Source organism: Lagopus muta, chromosome 7, assembly GCF_023343835.1.
Source record: "Lagopus muta isolate bLagMut1 chromosome 7, bLagMut1 primary, whole genome shotgun sequence".
In the NCBI taxonomy this organism is placed as follows: Eukaryota; Metazoa; Chordata; class Aves; order Galliformes; family Phasianidae; genus Lagopus; species Lagopus muta.
Window position 1 is genome coordinate 38,915,150 of NC_064439.1, and position 16,908 is coordinate 38,932,057.

A 16,908-nucleotide genomic window follows, 5' to 3' on the forward strand; every position below is an offset into this window, starting at 1 on the left:
CAGCATTTCTCAATTACAAGGTCAAAATGGAACAAATCGTTACGTAACATGATCTGTGGCTTAGTACTGGATTTCCATGTACCGACTTAAGTCTGAAAACTATTATTCAGCATACTTTTTATGTAGAGTGGAGGTTGGGTTTTTATCTGGATTTCAGAATGACACAGCGATCTGAGCCTCAGCAGAATCTCTCCTCCCCTGTTGCTGGATTCTTGGGAAACCTGGTAACCCCTGCAACAGCATGTCTGTGAGGGTACAGATTTGGGCCTGGATTTAGAGTTAGCTCTGAACTGGTCAAGAATCATCTCAGGCTCAACATCACAAGGACCACCATGCAATCCATGAACAACTGTGTAAGAACCGTGAGCTCCTTCTCATTTGTTTTGACCATCAGTAGTAAACTGACTTGCAAGAATCTGATACCTACTTCTCCCTTGACTGTTGTCTTCTCAGGAATTAGAGAGCTCATAGAGGAGCACTCTGCTGTCTGCCACACTAGCACATCTCCTCAGTGCTTCATTGAGTACTACTACCTTGCTTTTCTGAAAGCTAGAGACATTTCAGTCATTTCCATTTAAGAGTGATTGTGATTCTGATCAGGTCTTTCCAGTGCTGCGGACTTAACTCCCTGCACAGCCATACTATTTTACTCTGTCTCCAGTTGCATAGGATGCCTTTTTGCCATCTTACCTTTGGTTGATGCATGGGGCTGTATTACCTACGTGGTAATATACAGCTTTGGTTGCTTTTTATCTCGTGTTGTTAGCCAGTTCCTCAGATTTTCTGACATTCCCAGTGTCAGTGTTTGTCCTTCAAATAAGTGAATCTTCTAGCACAGCAGCTGAATTGCAGCTCGCATGGAGCAAATCCCTCCTGGTTTCAGGCAGGATATGAAACATAGCACATCTGTTAGAGATCACAGTTGCTGTCCTGTCACTGGCCATTGCAGTTACAAGGCTAGAAGGGCATGTAGAAGAAATATCACAGACATTTCCTCTGCAAACCCAGTTAGGCACTCTTGGTGCCTCCCAAATGACCTGCATACTAAATCTTGCCAAGAAAGGCAGAGATCAGCAGTAGGGTGCCTCAGACATTTGGTGTGATCAAATGTCCGTTGCCATGACTTCATGAAGACATACAGACAGGCAGGACTGCCTCACCTTGCTCAGAAGGCTTAAGTCCTGGGGAAGGCCAGGATGCTACCACATTAAAAAAGTTGTCCTCATGTTGAAAAAAAAAAAGTGTCAAAATAACTAGCCCAATAGCCCTAGTGAGTGTAATAGAAATAGTAATATCCTTTTTATTCCTATATACAATTATTATTAAATGAAGATAAAAGATTAGATTATTGAGGATGCAAATGTAGATTCCTTTTTGAAGTTTGATTTGAACCCATTAGGGCAGGAAAGTGAAAATTTAGGATGCTGATGCCAATTCATGTTTTAATTGTGCAGTTCTTTAAACTCCATTTTGTACCTTGATAGAACTAGAAATTACCATCAAGTCAATTTTCACATATGGCTGTAGTCATGAAGGAATAGAATAGAGTAGAATTGTTTGCAGAGGAAATGTTGTTTACTTTTCATTTCAGTAGCTGAAACTCCATTCTGATCCTGAGAAAAGCTAGTTTAGAGCAAAGAGACTCCTGATTCTTTTTATTAGGACTTTATGCCAGCTTCTGGAAAACAGTGGATGAAGGAATTAGTCCACATGAGAAAATATGCTGAGGAGCATAAACAGAATGGAATTGCCAAGCATAACGTTTTAGCTTGTGTCACACACTAATGAGATATAGATCAAGAATTCTGTGCAGGAAATAAAGATTTGTTTCCACTAATAGTGTTGAGGTTTTGAAATCTGTACTTATTTTGACATGGAATGACATGATGGTTATTTTTGTGAAATCTGATAGAGGGAGGGAGTGGAGAAGATTTGTTCTGTATGTTTCAGTGGTTAGGGGAAATCACAGCCACTGTGTTTCCTCTGTCTGCTGGGGAAGCTAAGCCTCATGTGAGCATTGTGAGGATGTTTTTGTTAGCTATGGCTGTTCTTGAAAGAGCAAAAGCACTATTGCATGGATATATGAAGCCAGAACACACCCAAGTGCACTTATACACTGAAGGGTAGGAAGAAAACAAAAGAATTGTGATTTCTTGTTCCCCTCTAGAGTGGATTAGAAGAGGAGCCAGGAGCTGTCTGGTCTCAAATGCCCACTGTGACATGTCATGTCTTTACTTCAGTGGGCCCCTTCAAGTTAGCAGGCCCCAGGGAAATTGCTCCCTTTTTTTTTTCCAGGCAAATAGTAATAGTTAATTTCTTTTGTTACTATGGCAAGTTGGAGAAAAGGATAAAAAACCACTGTTTCCCTCACAATCTAAATGAAGCATATGGGCTTGTGGTCTAGCCTGCATGTACAGATGATAAGAGCAAAGATAAAGCACAGGACTATCAAACTATGCTTCAGAATCATTGAAGTATATTTATCTTTCATAAATGTTAAGGGAATTAAAAGAATTCTCTTCATTGTCCTTTTGTACAATGGCCTTTCCTCTTGAGATCTTATTTTGTGTGGAAAGATTGAAGTCACCCTGTAAAAGTCACTTTAGGCATGAAATGACATGGGGAACTGTTTGTTTGCAACATAAACACTATCTCTACTTTATATTTTTAAGTCCTTTTGGAATAACAGACAGCTATATTGTGTGAAAGTTACATTTTTTGTACTCTGGCAGAAATATCAACTGCTGACATAGTATCACAATGATATTCCTTGATGCAGTTCTGAAACCAATACAGTTGCTAGTATTGCTTTATTTGTGCACACAGCTTTTGATAAAAAAAAAAAAAGCTATTTTCTATTGCATCAACTGCTTCTTTCATTTCTGGGTTTTGCCATTCTAATATCCCTTTTTTCTGCATCTATATATGTGGGTTAATATCTGTTTATTCTCAAAAGCTCTTTCAAACTAAGAGATGGGACAAATAGTTAACTACAGGAAAACAGTGGGGAAAAAACAATAGAGAATATTGGCTCTTGCTGTAGGAAGGATGAAACATATGAAAGGGTCACCTTTGTTCTTTATATACTGCACTAAATTATGTTACTTCTGGGAAGTCTTTTGGACCTATGACACATAAGAATAAAGAAGTTCTCAAACATACAGGGAAAATGAGCATGAAAAAGCTTGTTTGTATGTTTTCTAGAGATTTAAATAAGATATGAAGGTGATGTCAGATGAGAATTTGAATCTATGCCCAAAATCAGAAATATTACGATACAAGGTTGTGGTTTAGTACTTGCCACAGAAACGGGGCTCAGAGTTAAAGGTCTAACCAGTGCTTGCTCATTCCAAAGTTGGAGTTGCTTTGAATTCAGTGCAGTATTTGGGCTTCCTGGTTGTTTTACTCCATTTTTAGTAAGATTTTAAATTCAACAGAGTAATGAAATTAAAACAAATCTGAAGATTTGCAGAATAGAGATCATTAGCTGATCTTCCTCATCATATTCATGTAAGTATTTAATCTCAGCTTAGCCAGCAAATGCCAAGGCAATTGGTAACTTTTCATTGAGAAAGAGGGAAAAGTATAGAGATATGTTTTCTCTGATTTTAAAATATGATAGGTATTTGTGGCATATCAACAAGTATCCCTTGCAGAGGTGATGATAAAGGGCAGAGTGGTTTTTCACAGCTTTCAGTCTCCCTGCTGTGGCCATGAAAGCCTGACCAATAGCAGTCAGCACAGAGCATTTCAGCAAGCTCACTGCCCTGGCAAGGGGACTCTTTTCTGCTGTCTGTAAGATGCAGCCGAAGGAGATGAGAGAAGTCAGTCTAGACAGAACAGTAAACCAGTAGAGATATGGCTGTCATTTATTCTGTATGCAGAGAGTGTATGTTTGTATGGGAAAGAAAAAAAAAAGGTAGGTTGGATTTTTCATATTAATTCTTGATAGACAAGTCCTGCCTGATAAGTATGAAGAAAGTAATTCTTTCACTCAATGTAATAAAACCCCAAGAAACAATATGTTCTTGATAACATGAAGACATTCACATGGTGGCATGGTAATAACTTCTTCAGATGGAGTGACCGGGTGCTTGTATGACTGCACACTGTGTCTCTAAAAAGAATCTGGAAAGTGGCTTTTCTGCTGTAATGTTCATTGGCTTCACATTGTCCAGAATTTACAAGGAAGAATTTTTAGGTATGTTTAATTTGTTAAAACTTCCTTAAAAAAAAAAAAAAAAAAAAGTAAATTTTAAAGAGTCAGATGCTTACCACAAGCTTTAAAAACCTATTTGTTCAGCTGGCTGGTATTTGTGCCTTAAATCCAATACAGAAGAAGAAAAGAGAAGCCTTTAATACAGTTCATTATCTAGAAAGCTGGGACTAATCCTTCCTCCCACCAGCCCCCAAGTGCATCACTCAACTAGTGAACTCTCTCTTCCTAAAGCCTGCTAATACACTTTTGATATCTGATGTGACTTTCCCACCCTTCAAGGCTCATAAAGTGGCATGTGTCATTGCATCAAAATAAACTTCATTTCTGATTGTGTCTTTTGGTATTGGCAATTACTTAAGGATTGGTTTTTTTTTAATTTAATAAACAAGTTGTATTTAGTTTTCTTCCCATGATTTCAGTTTGTTGCTGTACAAGAAAAGTACAGTGTTTGTAGTTGTTAAAACTGGGCATCTTTCTTTACAAATAATAAACTGGATAATACTTTGAAATAAATATCTTGACTTTCTTTTATGAAAGTTATATCCACAGAGATCAGAGAATTTTAAAACAGCAAGGTCTTTCAATTAAGTCTAATTATCGATGAAATTATCTTTGTTTTATTGCAGCTCTGAGAAAATCGTACATTTTCTTCTGTGTCATTGGTTCATTACATGTTGACCTTTTCATTTCTTTCAAAGCCAGCATAACACTGACAGAACTTGCCAAATTTGAAGGACATTATAGCAACCTTGTAGTACAATTCTTGTAGGAATTGTGAAAAAATTAATCATTCTGATGCAAAAGGGCAGACCTTGGTAACTGGCATGCCAATAACTTGTTTTGGCAAAGACAGTGGCAAAAATTTCATCATAATTTCTTCTACTGCTTTTTCAATTAATCGTGGCAGTAGCATCATGCCATGCTAATATGTCTCTCTATAAAGCTTACAACATCAGTAAACTCAGACATACAAGCAGATGAAGATGTAAAGTACGTTACTGCAGCATTTGCCAGTAGCCAAGTGGACTTTTATCAGCAAATGCCCATTATAAACTGAAAAGAATCAAATTATTTTTAATGTGAGGGTAACGTCTGTTGCAAGACATCGTTGTCTTCGTCAGATAAATAAGTTGAATATGGATGGACATGACAGCATGTATTACAAAATGGTCTGGAGACTGGCTGTCGCCCTAACAACCAGACGATATTTCCTTAATGAAGTATGATTTTTTTCCTTACATGATCACAAGAGGATTCTGCAAACTGTTGAATTAATGGACTGGCAAATGCATATAATTCTCTGCTCTAGGTAACTGTCAGCTTCAAAAGCGTTAAGCTGTTTTATGAAAGCTGCAGGTTTGGGGTTTTTTTTACTCAACTTCTTTTTCTAACATTAAATTGCGTATATTTAGAGATCAGAATATATGCACTCTCTATTTAACGTAATATGTATAGCTTATACTAGTAATTTTTACTCCTTAATATATTTTCTGTCCAACCCATACTTTTGTGAAGAGTTTATTTGCAAAACTGTCTTGCTTACTCACTGAAAGACTTTTGGTATCAGATTTTTCCACTGTGCGTCTGGCCCTTGCATTTGCTGCACTAAATCACAAGACTTTCTTCACTGCCCTTTCTTCAACTACAAGTTTATGAATTTATATACAGAAATAGCTATTGCTCTGTCACATCTGTAATCACAGACAGTTTCTCCAAACATGCCTTTGTAATAAACATCTCTAAGAAGAGTGCTAGGTACATTTAGGCTTTGGGACATCCTAAATTAATTGCAGTATTGGGCTGCAGGAGGCTGTGGTGTGACTTTCTGCTTATCCCATTACACTTCACAACATGATCTGTGCTGAAACCTCTAAGGCAATTGTCCATTTCTAAGTAGCAGAAGAAAAGTGCTTGGAAAGGAAACTAAGAACCAGTTTACAGTTGATAAATTTGATTTACACATTTACAGTTTGGTGCAGTGAAAGTGTTGGTTTGTGATATGAGTCATTCTGAGAAAAGCATTAATGATTTCTTACTGTGATCAAAGTGCAGGTGAATGTTCAGGTCCCCAGGACACTGTCTGGATCTGCGTTCCTTTACAAGTGCAGCTCTGGTATCCCAGATTGCTGAATTTTGCTCATGTCTTTCCTTGGGCATGATGCTACTTTAAGTAGACTTGTGCTCTGAATGCACAATGCAGTAGGTGCAGAATGGGCTCAGTAAGTCCTGAGTACGTCCTGCAGATTCAATTTCAGACTTTCAGGAAAATGAGTAGATTTTTCAAATAAATAGAGAGAGGCAGAATGAAAAAGAAGAATGATGTGCAAGTAAGAAAGGGGGGTACTTGAAATTATTTACCAACCCTACTTTGACTATCTAGATTTTCAAGAGTCCATGGTAACCAAGGTTATCACACTGGTAGCTCATTAGTGTAAATTAATCCAGTGGCTAGTTTATTGTAATTTCTGTAAACTAGTACAAGTTAATATGGCCAAAAAAGGCACAAAAGTGCTTGTAAGTTCTGCAGGTTTGATGCTTGCACACTGGCTACTTTGTTCTGGAAGTATTCATTTGGAATCATGACAGATATTCATGGAGGCTATTTTCAGTAATTTGCCAAATTTCTCTAAGGACTGCTGTCAGTACAAGAAGTGTAATCCAGTATGTGACATGAAACAAGTGTGTATGTATTTTGTACACTGAGGTATTACAAAGAGGACCGACCAATTTAGGTCTACCTCCTCTTCATCATTGCGTGCGTGTAATGAGTTCCTAGAGACTGCAAAATCTCAGCTTCTCAGATAGGATGTGTGCAGACAAAATATCATTGCAAGGTGAGGAAAAAAAAAAATAGTTGCCACTTCCCCAGCCTTTTTTCTTTTTGTTTATTTCTTATTTGTAACTTATTTGAAAGTTTTGGTTCTACTCTGGTCCTTGACATGGCAATCAGGTGGGTCTGCATAAACGTGAGATACGCATTCAACAGTGTGCTGTGGCTTTTTGGAACTAGTCTATTTTGGATTCCAAATTAAAGGTGGATTTTATCAGTAATCTCAAACAACAACAACAGAAGATCAACATGTCAAAAACAGATTAATTCACCTTTTTCCATGCATTTTGCCAGATGTGAAGAAATAGCTGAAAATACCTTTGTATTTCTCTATCTGGAAAAGAAAGTGCAAATAACTGTTTCTGGCAGACTTTCTCTAACTAGTACAGGAAATAGCATTCTGTACCATTGAACAGAAGAGTATCAGCTCTTCACTAAGGCATTAGTTCACCAGTATGGGGAGTGGAAGAGCAAAAAGAGGAATACAAATGACAGAGACTCTCCAAAGCTCTGGCATGTCTTTCGTTTCATTTTTGTTTAAAGTCTTATTCTTGCTTTAGTGTATGTGCTGTTTGTTATTAATGTATTTGTTTTTCATGCAGAGAAGAAAAATGCTTTTCAGTGATGCATGTGTGTTTTAAATGGGTGTCACTGCCACACTCGCTGTCAATAGCTAGTCTTACTTAGTCAGCTATGAAATGTCCTGAGTAAGAGTTCTTAATTGAGACTGGAAAATCCAAGACAATTACCATAATAGGTTGAAGATCTCAGAGACTGGAGGTTTTAGAAGTCAGAGAAAATTGGGGACATATGTATTCTGTCTGTAAGATTGTTCTGAATAGGATGTGGAAATATATAAATGACAGGCATTTTGCAATGTACAGTAGCATTCATCATGGAAAGAACATATGCATTTTTTTGTCAGAAGTAATGAAGTAAAAAATGACACGTAATTGGAACTGACATAAAATGGCCTCATTAGTAGTACAAATAATATATGTATGTAGCTTGGCTGTCAATAGAAACAAACCATGTTTCCTCTGACAGATATATTAGTCTCTTTTAAGATTCATGTCAAGTTCTCATCCAGGTTCACATATAAGAGAATGCGGTTTTTTGGTTGTTTTCCCTTTTAAAAAAAAAAAATGTTGAAGTGTAAATAATATGTGTTTTTAGGGTGCTGTGATAACACCAACAATGGACCACACTATGTCAATGCAGCCAGCAAGCATGATGGGCCCACTGACCCAACAGATGAACCACCTTTCCTTGGGCACAACAGGAACGGTAAGATCATAGCTTATGCTATTTACTTTCTGTTTGCAAAATGATTATTGATTACTGAATCTCTTGAGATCTCTTCTTATTCCCAGGTTTTCAGTACTTTAACTTTTAGCAGTTTAATATTACTGTGCTTTCTTTTGCATATGTTTTTTTTTTTTATGCCTGGAGATGTGTGACCCTGTTTGTGTGAGCATGTCAGTGTTCCTTTCATCATGTCCTACACAAACAGTATCTCAGATTGCTGCCTCACTGTAACACGTGTCTACAGATACTGTTCTACAGCCACTCTACAGTCACAGTCATATGGAACAGAATGGACAAAGTAGTACAAGTAGTAAAAGAGTAGGTCAACAAAACTTTCTCTACTTAGCAGAAGTCATCCATATTAATTCTTAGGCGAATATGAAAGTTCTCCTGTAACAATTTGTTATTTAATGCAAAATTGTTTGCTTGCACATCTAGAAGATTTTATATAGCTGGAAAATGGAAGTTCTGGCTTTGTGATAGGATCCAGCACTCACTTTTAATCCATAGCAGACAGCAATACATAGTTTGCTTCAAGCTCTGAAATGTGATTTTGGGTCAAGGTCAGCTATGTTTCCAGTAAATTATATTTAAACATGCATATTTCAATGGTTATTTTCTCTTTAAACTGTACAAGTCAGATTCAATTAACTCCCCCAGAGTCAAAGAAAAGCAAAAAATGGTCCTAATAAAAATTATTAAAACTGAAAGTTTCCTAAAGTCTTTTAGTAATACCAACAGTCTACTCACAGCCTATGGTGATTTGCTATGTGAATGTTTGCACACTGCATATATACATATTTTACAAAAATCCAGGCATAAACATTATATGTCTTTAAGCACATTCTGTGTGTTACAACTATGTGAAGGATCTATTGTGTACTTCCGAATTGTTTCTTCTGTTTCAATGCAGTACTACTCAAAGGGCTGAAGTGAATGGGGCTACATTTCGCTGGCAGACGGTCAGTAGTGGTGTTCCCCGTGGCTCAATTCAAGGGCCAGTCCTTTTCAACATTGTAATCATAGATCTGGGTGCAGGAGTTGAAGGCACCCCCAGCAAATTTGCTGAGCATACTAAACTGAGAGGTGCTGTTGTTTAGGGATGTGGAGCCTTCCAACAGGATCTAGATAGGCTGGTGCTTTGTGTAATCAGCAACAGCACACAGTTCAACAAAGGAAAATACCAGGTGCTGCACCTCAAAGGGAGCAACACCAGGCACAGGTGCAGTCTGAGAGATGAGAGGCTGGAAAGAAGCTCAGCAGAAAGAGACCAGGGGGTGCTGGTGGAGCAGGCTCAGCATAAGCCAGCAATGTGTTTGTTAGGCAGTAAAGAGGACAACCCACATTGTGGGGTGACATTAAGTACATCATTGCCAGTCAGCAAGAAGAAATTATTCTCTTTCTATATATAGCATTGGTGTGGTCTGTCCTTGCACATTGCATGCAGTTCTGGGCTCCACTCTATAAAAAGAACATTAGGATCACCAAAAATGTACAGACAAGAGAAAAAAAGCTGGTAGCTGGGCTGGAAGGTATGTTCTGTGGGGTGAGGCTGAGGACACTTGTGTTGCTTAGCCTGGTACAGAGTAGGCTGAGGAGCAACCTCACTGCTCTCTGCAGTAGGAGAGTAGAGAGAGGTACAGAACTCTGCTACCTGTGAACAGGGCATGCAGGGGCAGCACAAAGCTTCATCAGCAAAGGCTTACACTGAACATTAGAAAAAATTTCTTTACCATGAGGGTTTTCAGATACTGGAACAGTTTTCCTGTAGATGTACCATCCCTGTCTGTGCTAAGAGGCATTTGGACAGTGCTCTCAATAGCATGCTTTAACTTTTGATTAGCCTTGAAGAGGTCAGGCAGTTGGACTAGATGGTCTTTGAAAATCCTGTCCTGTCCTATCCCATCCCCTACCATATTCTGTTCTATTCTACCTGATGCTAATCTATAGGAATAGTTTTCCAAGTGTTTCCATGTTGTGTGGGTTTTTTTTTTTTTTCTAATTGAATAAGGTACTGAGTAAACTTACATCCTAACAAAGATGTTTACTCACTGTAGTTTTATCTTCCGTTTCCCTTCCGGTTCTTTTCCTGCTCCCTTTCCCTTTTCTCCTCTTTCTTATGTGTTGGAATTAAATTCTAACTCTAGTATGTTTTCACTCTGTTTAAAAAAAAACCCTGTTGAGATCTGGGACTTCTGTATTTATTTCAAGGAGTCTTGAATATGATGGATTTTTAGTCCTATTATTCAAAATATTCGGTAGTCAAAAGAGGTGACAGTTATATCTAAAAGTTATTATCAACATTTTTCCCCTATGAACAGATGAAATTATAGGAAATAGTATGACTAGTGAGAATTTCTGCATGTGTAATTACTATGGTAAGGAAATGGAAAACAAATTTCAATAGTGCTGCTGGGCAGATACTATGAATTTTTCTTTCTGTTTGTCATTTTCATTTCCATGACTCTTATAGACATTAAGTCTCCTGATCTTGTTTTCTCATACTCTTAATGCAAACTAGAGAATTCCAAGCTAATGTTCCCTTCAGACTTGAAAACACTGTCACTATATTCGTAGTAACAAATCCATTGCAAATGTTGATGTTTCTTATTTGGAAAGAGAGGGAAAGGACTCTGAAAAACTTGGGTGGTTTAGTGGTTGATAAAAAGATCCTAGAGCTACTGTAGTGCAACTAAACATAAATAAAATCTTTTTTTTCCTGTTACTAGCTCTTTACACAGTCCTGTCTTTCAAGGTCACAGCATTCCCTTATAACTTCATGAAATATATGTGAAAATACACCACAGGTTTTTATGTTTGCTATCTTTAAAATTCCTGACTCTTTTATAGAAAATTTCAAGAAAGAGTAAATGACTGATTGATGTTAAAATATCATGGGTTTTTCACAAATTGCAAATGACACCTCGTTTTATTGCACAGAGGATTTCCCTTTGGTATAAACACCAACAGCACCACGTTCATTTACAGTTCTCATGCAAGCAGCATAATCATGAAGTTCTTCAGGAATTCCTCCTGAATTAAAATTATAGCTTCAGGATTTGGGCTACCAATTGCAGTTTTGTTGAATGTATTCATCCTGACTTGAAATGGTATCTTATGGCCCAGTCAAAAAAATAATAATAATAATAAATTTTTTTTAAAAATTGCAAAAAATTGACAACCTATTTAGAGCTATGATTTATTTAGAGATAAATAAATCTTCACTTCATTTATTCTGAAGCCTGAATTTCAGTCCAGAAAGAGGAGCAATGAGAGCACAGAGACATGAAAAATTGAGCCAAGTCCAAAATAATCCACTGTGAGTACCTCAGCAGGACTATGTTTTAAGGTAGACATAAAACATAAACTATACATTTCTATGATGAACATATTTTTGAATTTTATCTTTTAAAAGTGTTCTACAGGGCACCATAAAGACCCACCAGCTGTCTTTCAAGAAACAACCCAGATTTTTTCCTACAAACAAGCCCAAAAGTCACAAACAGTTCCCACTCAGTGTTGGCTTTAATTCTGTCTCAATTTAATTTAAAAGCTTGAAGTATGCAAAGTGGTTTTTATTAAAAGGTTTTAATTCATTTACTTCTGTAGAAAAAACATTTTGCTAATTAACATATCATATTTTGCAGCCAAAACAAACTTTTGTGGTCACTTAAGTGAGAATTGACTTCAAACCCAATTCCAAACTTGCCTGGTTCAGAATGAATGCTGGATTTCTAAAATTGTTTCAACAGAAAATCTGTTCTCTGATGAGTAAGCGAGAGAAATACTGTAAAGACCTTTTCATGCCTCATACTTTCTGGGAATTATTCTGGCCTTTGATGCTGTCTGAAAGATTGAAGTCCAGGTTGGAGCCATTCCAGAGGGGAGGTTCTTCACACAGGAGCACTCTTTATCCCTTTGGCTAGGAGAGTTACCTGAGTAAGAGCAGCCTCTGTCACTTCCAACCTTAACACCAAAAACTGGATTCCAGTTTTGATCTTCAGCCCTGAATCCTATGCTAAAGCCCCATAGGAATACAGGAAGCGGTCACTTCCGTTACTCCTTCACTTGATTATTTAGACATCAACCACATGGGTGTTTCTAAATGCTGATGAAGCTGCTAACTTAAAGTAGAAAACAATCATTTCATCTGCTAAAACAGAACAGTTTTCCTACAGCCTCTTCCTACTACTCATATGGGAAGCTTCTCTCACTGGCCCCAAAACTCACCAGTAATTTTGTTAGGAAACCACTTGCCATGAAGAGGAATATAAAGTTTTTTTCCTCTCTAAAACACCAAAGATTACATATGTATTTTATTATCTGTTTTAACATGTTTATCCCATCTATTTATCTGTTACTAAACTGTCTGTGTAAAATCAGATCTCGCTTCTATACTGATCACAATCAGGGGAATGCATCAAGATGTCAGACCAAGTGAAAAACTGCAGATCGTCTCTACCTGATCTCACTGCCACGTTACAAAATCACACATCTGCAAGGTATACTAGCCCAAAGAATGGTACAGAGCAGAGGGGAGCTGATGGACTGCAGTTCATGGCAACTCCACTCCCTATTCACGTGCCGTGAGAGAATTTCATACAGAATCTCCCTGTTACGGTGCTTTATGCTTCATCCACCAAGAACATAATCCTTTTCTACCATTATGAAATTCAGATTAATTTCTGCCAGTGAAATACAGTTTGCATACTGCTCTGATAACCTATTGAAATCTGCTTGAAATCTGGAGTTAAGCACAGAAATTGCCAGAGGGGCAATTTCTGCCTTATTTATATGTATTTTTCATGTATACCTCTTCACTCAAAAAGAGCAGATTTGTACTGGTGGACTGGCTGAGGGCAAATATGTAAAGAATAGCTAAACTTAAATTATGTCATGATTACAACAAAAAGGTGATAACTGAATATTCTGATTAAAGCTGACAATCCAACCATAGCTCCTACAATTGAACTAAAATGAAAATTTAATGCCCAGGGGCATAATGCAACCTGTTTTAACCTTGAAATCTTTCTTTTGTTTACTAGTTTATTATTATTTATTACTGTAAGTCTTGCTTTTCCTATGTAATATTCATCTACAATTAGGTCTACTATTGAAAAAGGTATTATACAGAGAGAAGAGAGTCAGTATGGGTGGCTTTGAAAGAGCAGCATTAGTACGTGTTTAATAATGTATGGAGGCTGGAATTGTTCCATCATCAACCTGTCAATCAAAGTGTTTCCGATACAGCCATTGATCTGACATCTGTTCTGTGGTTTAATAAAGTTGTGATTGATGGACTGAATGGATATAATACAAAAACCTTTAGAAATATAAAAGCTGAGCAGTTTGATCACTGCTCTCAATCCCTCTTGCTTGGCTCCTTTTTACTGCAGCACTTATAAGTTTGCCCTTCAGCAGCAGTAACCTACAGGTTTCAGTAGAAAGGAGATTTGCTATATTCCTTCTCCTTTGCTGTGCATTCCTGAAGGAAGTTTTCTGTTCTGTACTTTCCCAGTCTGGGTTTCTCACTCCTTCCTGTTGTTAGCATCCATTTCAGGTACCTCCTGAGTACCAGTTTCCTTCATCATATTGAAACAGCCTTTATTAGTCCTCCTTGACAGCTTTTTTCTCTCTGTTTCAAAACTGTCTCAGTGTAGTCATGTTTTATCTTAAACCTTTGAGGCCCACACAAATAGAAGGATGGGTAGAAGCGAGGGTTTTTACTAAAACTGCTGTCTCAACCATGCTGTTTAATTGTTCTTCATACTTGCAGACGGATCACTCAATTTTAGATTTCTAATTTAGAAACATAGTAAGCAACTTATAAAATAAACTCTCCGTTGAGCTTTTAAAGAAACAGCAGCATCAAAAATTGCTTAATTGTTCTGTATACCTCTGTATTAAAAATGCAGCCAGGTAGAAGAACTGTACTGATGCAACATGGGATTCTGCTGAAACTGCAAACCATCCTAACTCATCTTTCCTGATCTAGAGTATAACCTGAAAGAGATCTCTCCATGGAATAACAGGCTTGTTACGCTGGTACATCAGTCTTATCTTTCACTTTGTTAGCTCTTTTTGTTGCCAGTAGAGCTGATGGTATCTACAGAACCCTTCTATGGAACAACAAGCTTGTTATAAGCTTTTTATCTTCTATTTTGTTTGGATACTCCATGGTCACTAGTGGTTTGAAGTGTCACCTAAAGGCCTCAACAGAATAACTGCTTTGTTAGATAGGGTTGTGTGCTTTTTTTTTTTTTTTAATCTGCAATTCTATTTGCACATACTACAGCTACATGGAGCAGAAACATCATCACCTTCTCCCGTTATTTAGGGCCTTATTACAGAAAAATACAATGTCTGTTATTCTGTCTGTCTCAAGGTCTCCAGAGAGCTACAGGAGGAAAGTGTCTTTGCAACCTTGTGCCTTTCGCATTATCAGATGTTAATCTTGGAGCTCTTTTGTCTTAACTATTGACTGACTGTTTCAGTTACTGTTTTGTGGAAAATATAGGACTGAACCAATTACAAATTAAATTAATGTAGTTCAAGTAGAAAGTGAGAAGATCATCCTTATGTCCATTTATTCAGCGACGGCCCAGGTCAAGTATGAGTGATTAATCTCCTGGGACAATCCTTTTAAGAAGGTATCATTGGGAAAGAGAAAACAGTATAAGCGTTATCCGGATTTATATAGAAAACTCCTCCTGCACTCTCCTTGCCAAAGAGCCTCCTGAAAGGCAGCTTCCATTTGCCTAATATGTATCTTAAAATAAAAAGGCTGTTCTGTGCAACTCAAAAGCACCAAATTTCAAGCAGTCATCAGGGTACAAATAACTTTTTGATGAAGCATTTAATCAGCTTCTGGACTTCATTGCCACTATTAAGACAAATAGATTATCAATCAGTCTTAAAAATAGATTCAGTCTCTCTATAAGCAAACATTTTGAGTTCAAACAGCAGTGTAGAATTTAATTTGGCAGTATAGGCCAAATAGGTGTATAGAGTGAACAAAGAAGATGTGTTCTTTTACCCTTTGGACCATATTCAAGTCCCATTGACTCTTGTGAGAACTGGGCTGATCAGTCCTCATGTAGATGAGGATTTTTCTAACCACTTGTCTCCGCATCAGTTCCGCAGTCAATCTTTGACCATAGTTGGAATAACTAGATGGCATTTTTCAGTACACAGATTTTATCTTTTTTCACTAGCATTTCCCCTACTCTTCTCAGCTCAGCTTGATTTTCCAGTGTGTCAGTAGTGGCTTACCTCTTGCCTTTATGTGCAAGTATGCCAGAGAAGAGAAACATAAAAGCAGAATAAACACAGAGGGAATTCTACTTTCTGTTCAAGCTTCCCTTCATATGAGCCCAGCATGTTAGTAGGCTTTGTTTTCTGTTAAGGTTTACCCTCATGTAAGACTTCCAGAAATGAACAAATGCTTTTGCTGAGAACTTCACAGCTCTCTGTGAGGTGTCAGCTACCGACTCCAAAGCAACAGTAGCCCACATTCCCTCGGAGAAGGACTTCCTGACTGTGGTGAAAATACGTTAAAACAAAGCAAGAATAATGAAACAGCAAATCAAAAAGCATCATCTAAAGGAGCTATAGCTAATATAACTTCATTTTCTTCATCTGACAAACGCAGTTCCTAAAAATGACGAGTATTTTGCAGCTTGACTTTGAGTCCGTGAACTAGAATATTTAGAGTCTGGTTTCAGCAGTATTTTCTTATATATGGCAGTTGCAGTTTTAGTCTGTGATTTCTAGAACTTTGTGTAGACAAGGAAATATGTAGCTCAAAGCCACCTTTTCTAAAGCAGTTTGTTATTTCATGATAGCAATGCGCTGTTTATAAAGTGAACATTTTTATTCTGCCATAATGAAGAGAAAGCAAAAGGCATAAAACATGTAGTATTATAGAGAGTGGTCTGCAGCATATCCCCAAAAGGCTCTCTTTTAGTCCTACTCCCAGAACTCGTTCATATGTCTTCTCAAAATTTTGTTAGCTTTTAGTAGACCATTTCCTAAATGCTTTGAATGTGAAGAGGAAAGAAAAGTGTACAAAGCATGCACATTCATGTGCAATTGTGTTGATGTCACAGATAACATGGGAGGTTTTGGTTTGGGGGAGAGAAGCTTGGTTTAGTTCAGCTTGATTTGGTTTTAAATTGGATATGATTTTAATGAAAAAAGGAACAAATAAAAGGTTAAGAGCTTGAAATAATTCTAGGTTTGTAACATCCTGCCAGAACCATAACTGACAAATTCAACAAAAATTAGGAAACAAAATTACTCTGAAAGCCAGGTCTGTCATCTGTGTTTTCTTGATGTGTTTCTCTGTTGTAAATGTGTTCTCTATTTTGTAAGCAAATACATAACTCTTTGCTTTATTTGGATGAAACTTGGTTTTATTTTCCTGCCTGTATTGCAAGTAGACTCAGATGATAGAAATGATGAATATGGCTTTCTAGAAAAGTAAGAAATCCAATTTATCGGTGATTCAAAAAAAAAAAACTCTGCAAGGCCTCCATAATCCAAGGCAAGT

The 16,908-nt window shown here is 37.3% G+C and overlaps 1 protein-coding gene across 1 annotated transcript in view; it reads left to right on the forward strand.

Moving 5' to 3' along the window:
* Positions 1-16,908, forward strand: part of RBMS3 (RNA binding motif single stranded interacting protein 3) — a 687,926-nt gene that overhangs the window by 650,440 nt on the left and 20,578 nt on the right. Inside the window, 1 exon segment of the mRNA XM_048952200.1 lies at positions 8,226-8,336. Coding sequence (XP_048808157.1) covers positions 8,226-8,336 — 111 coding nt within the window.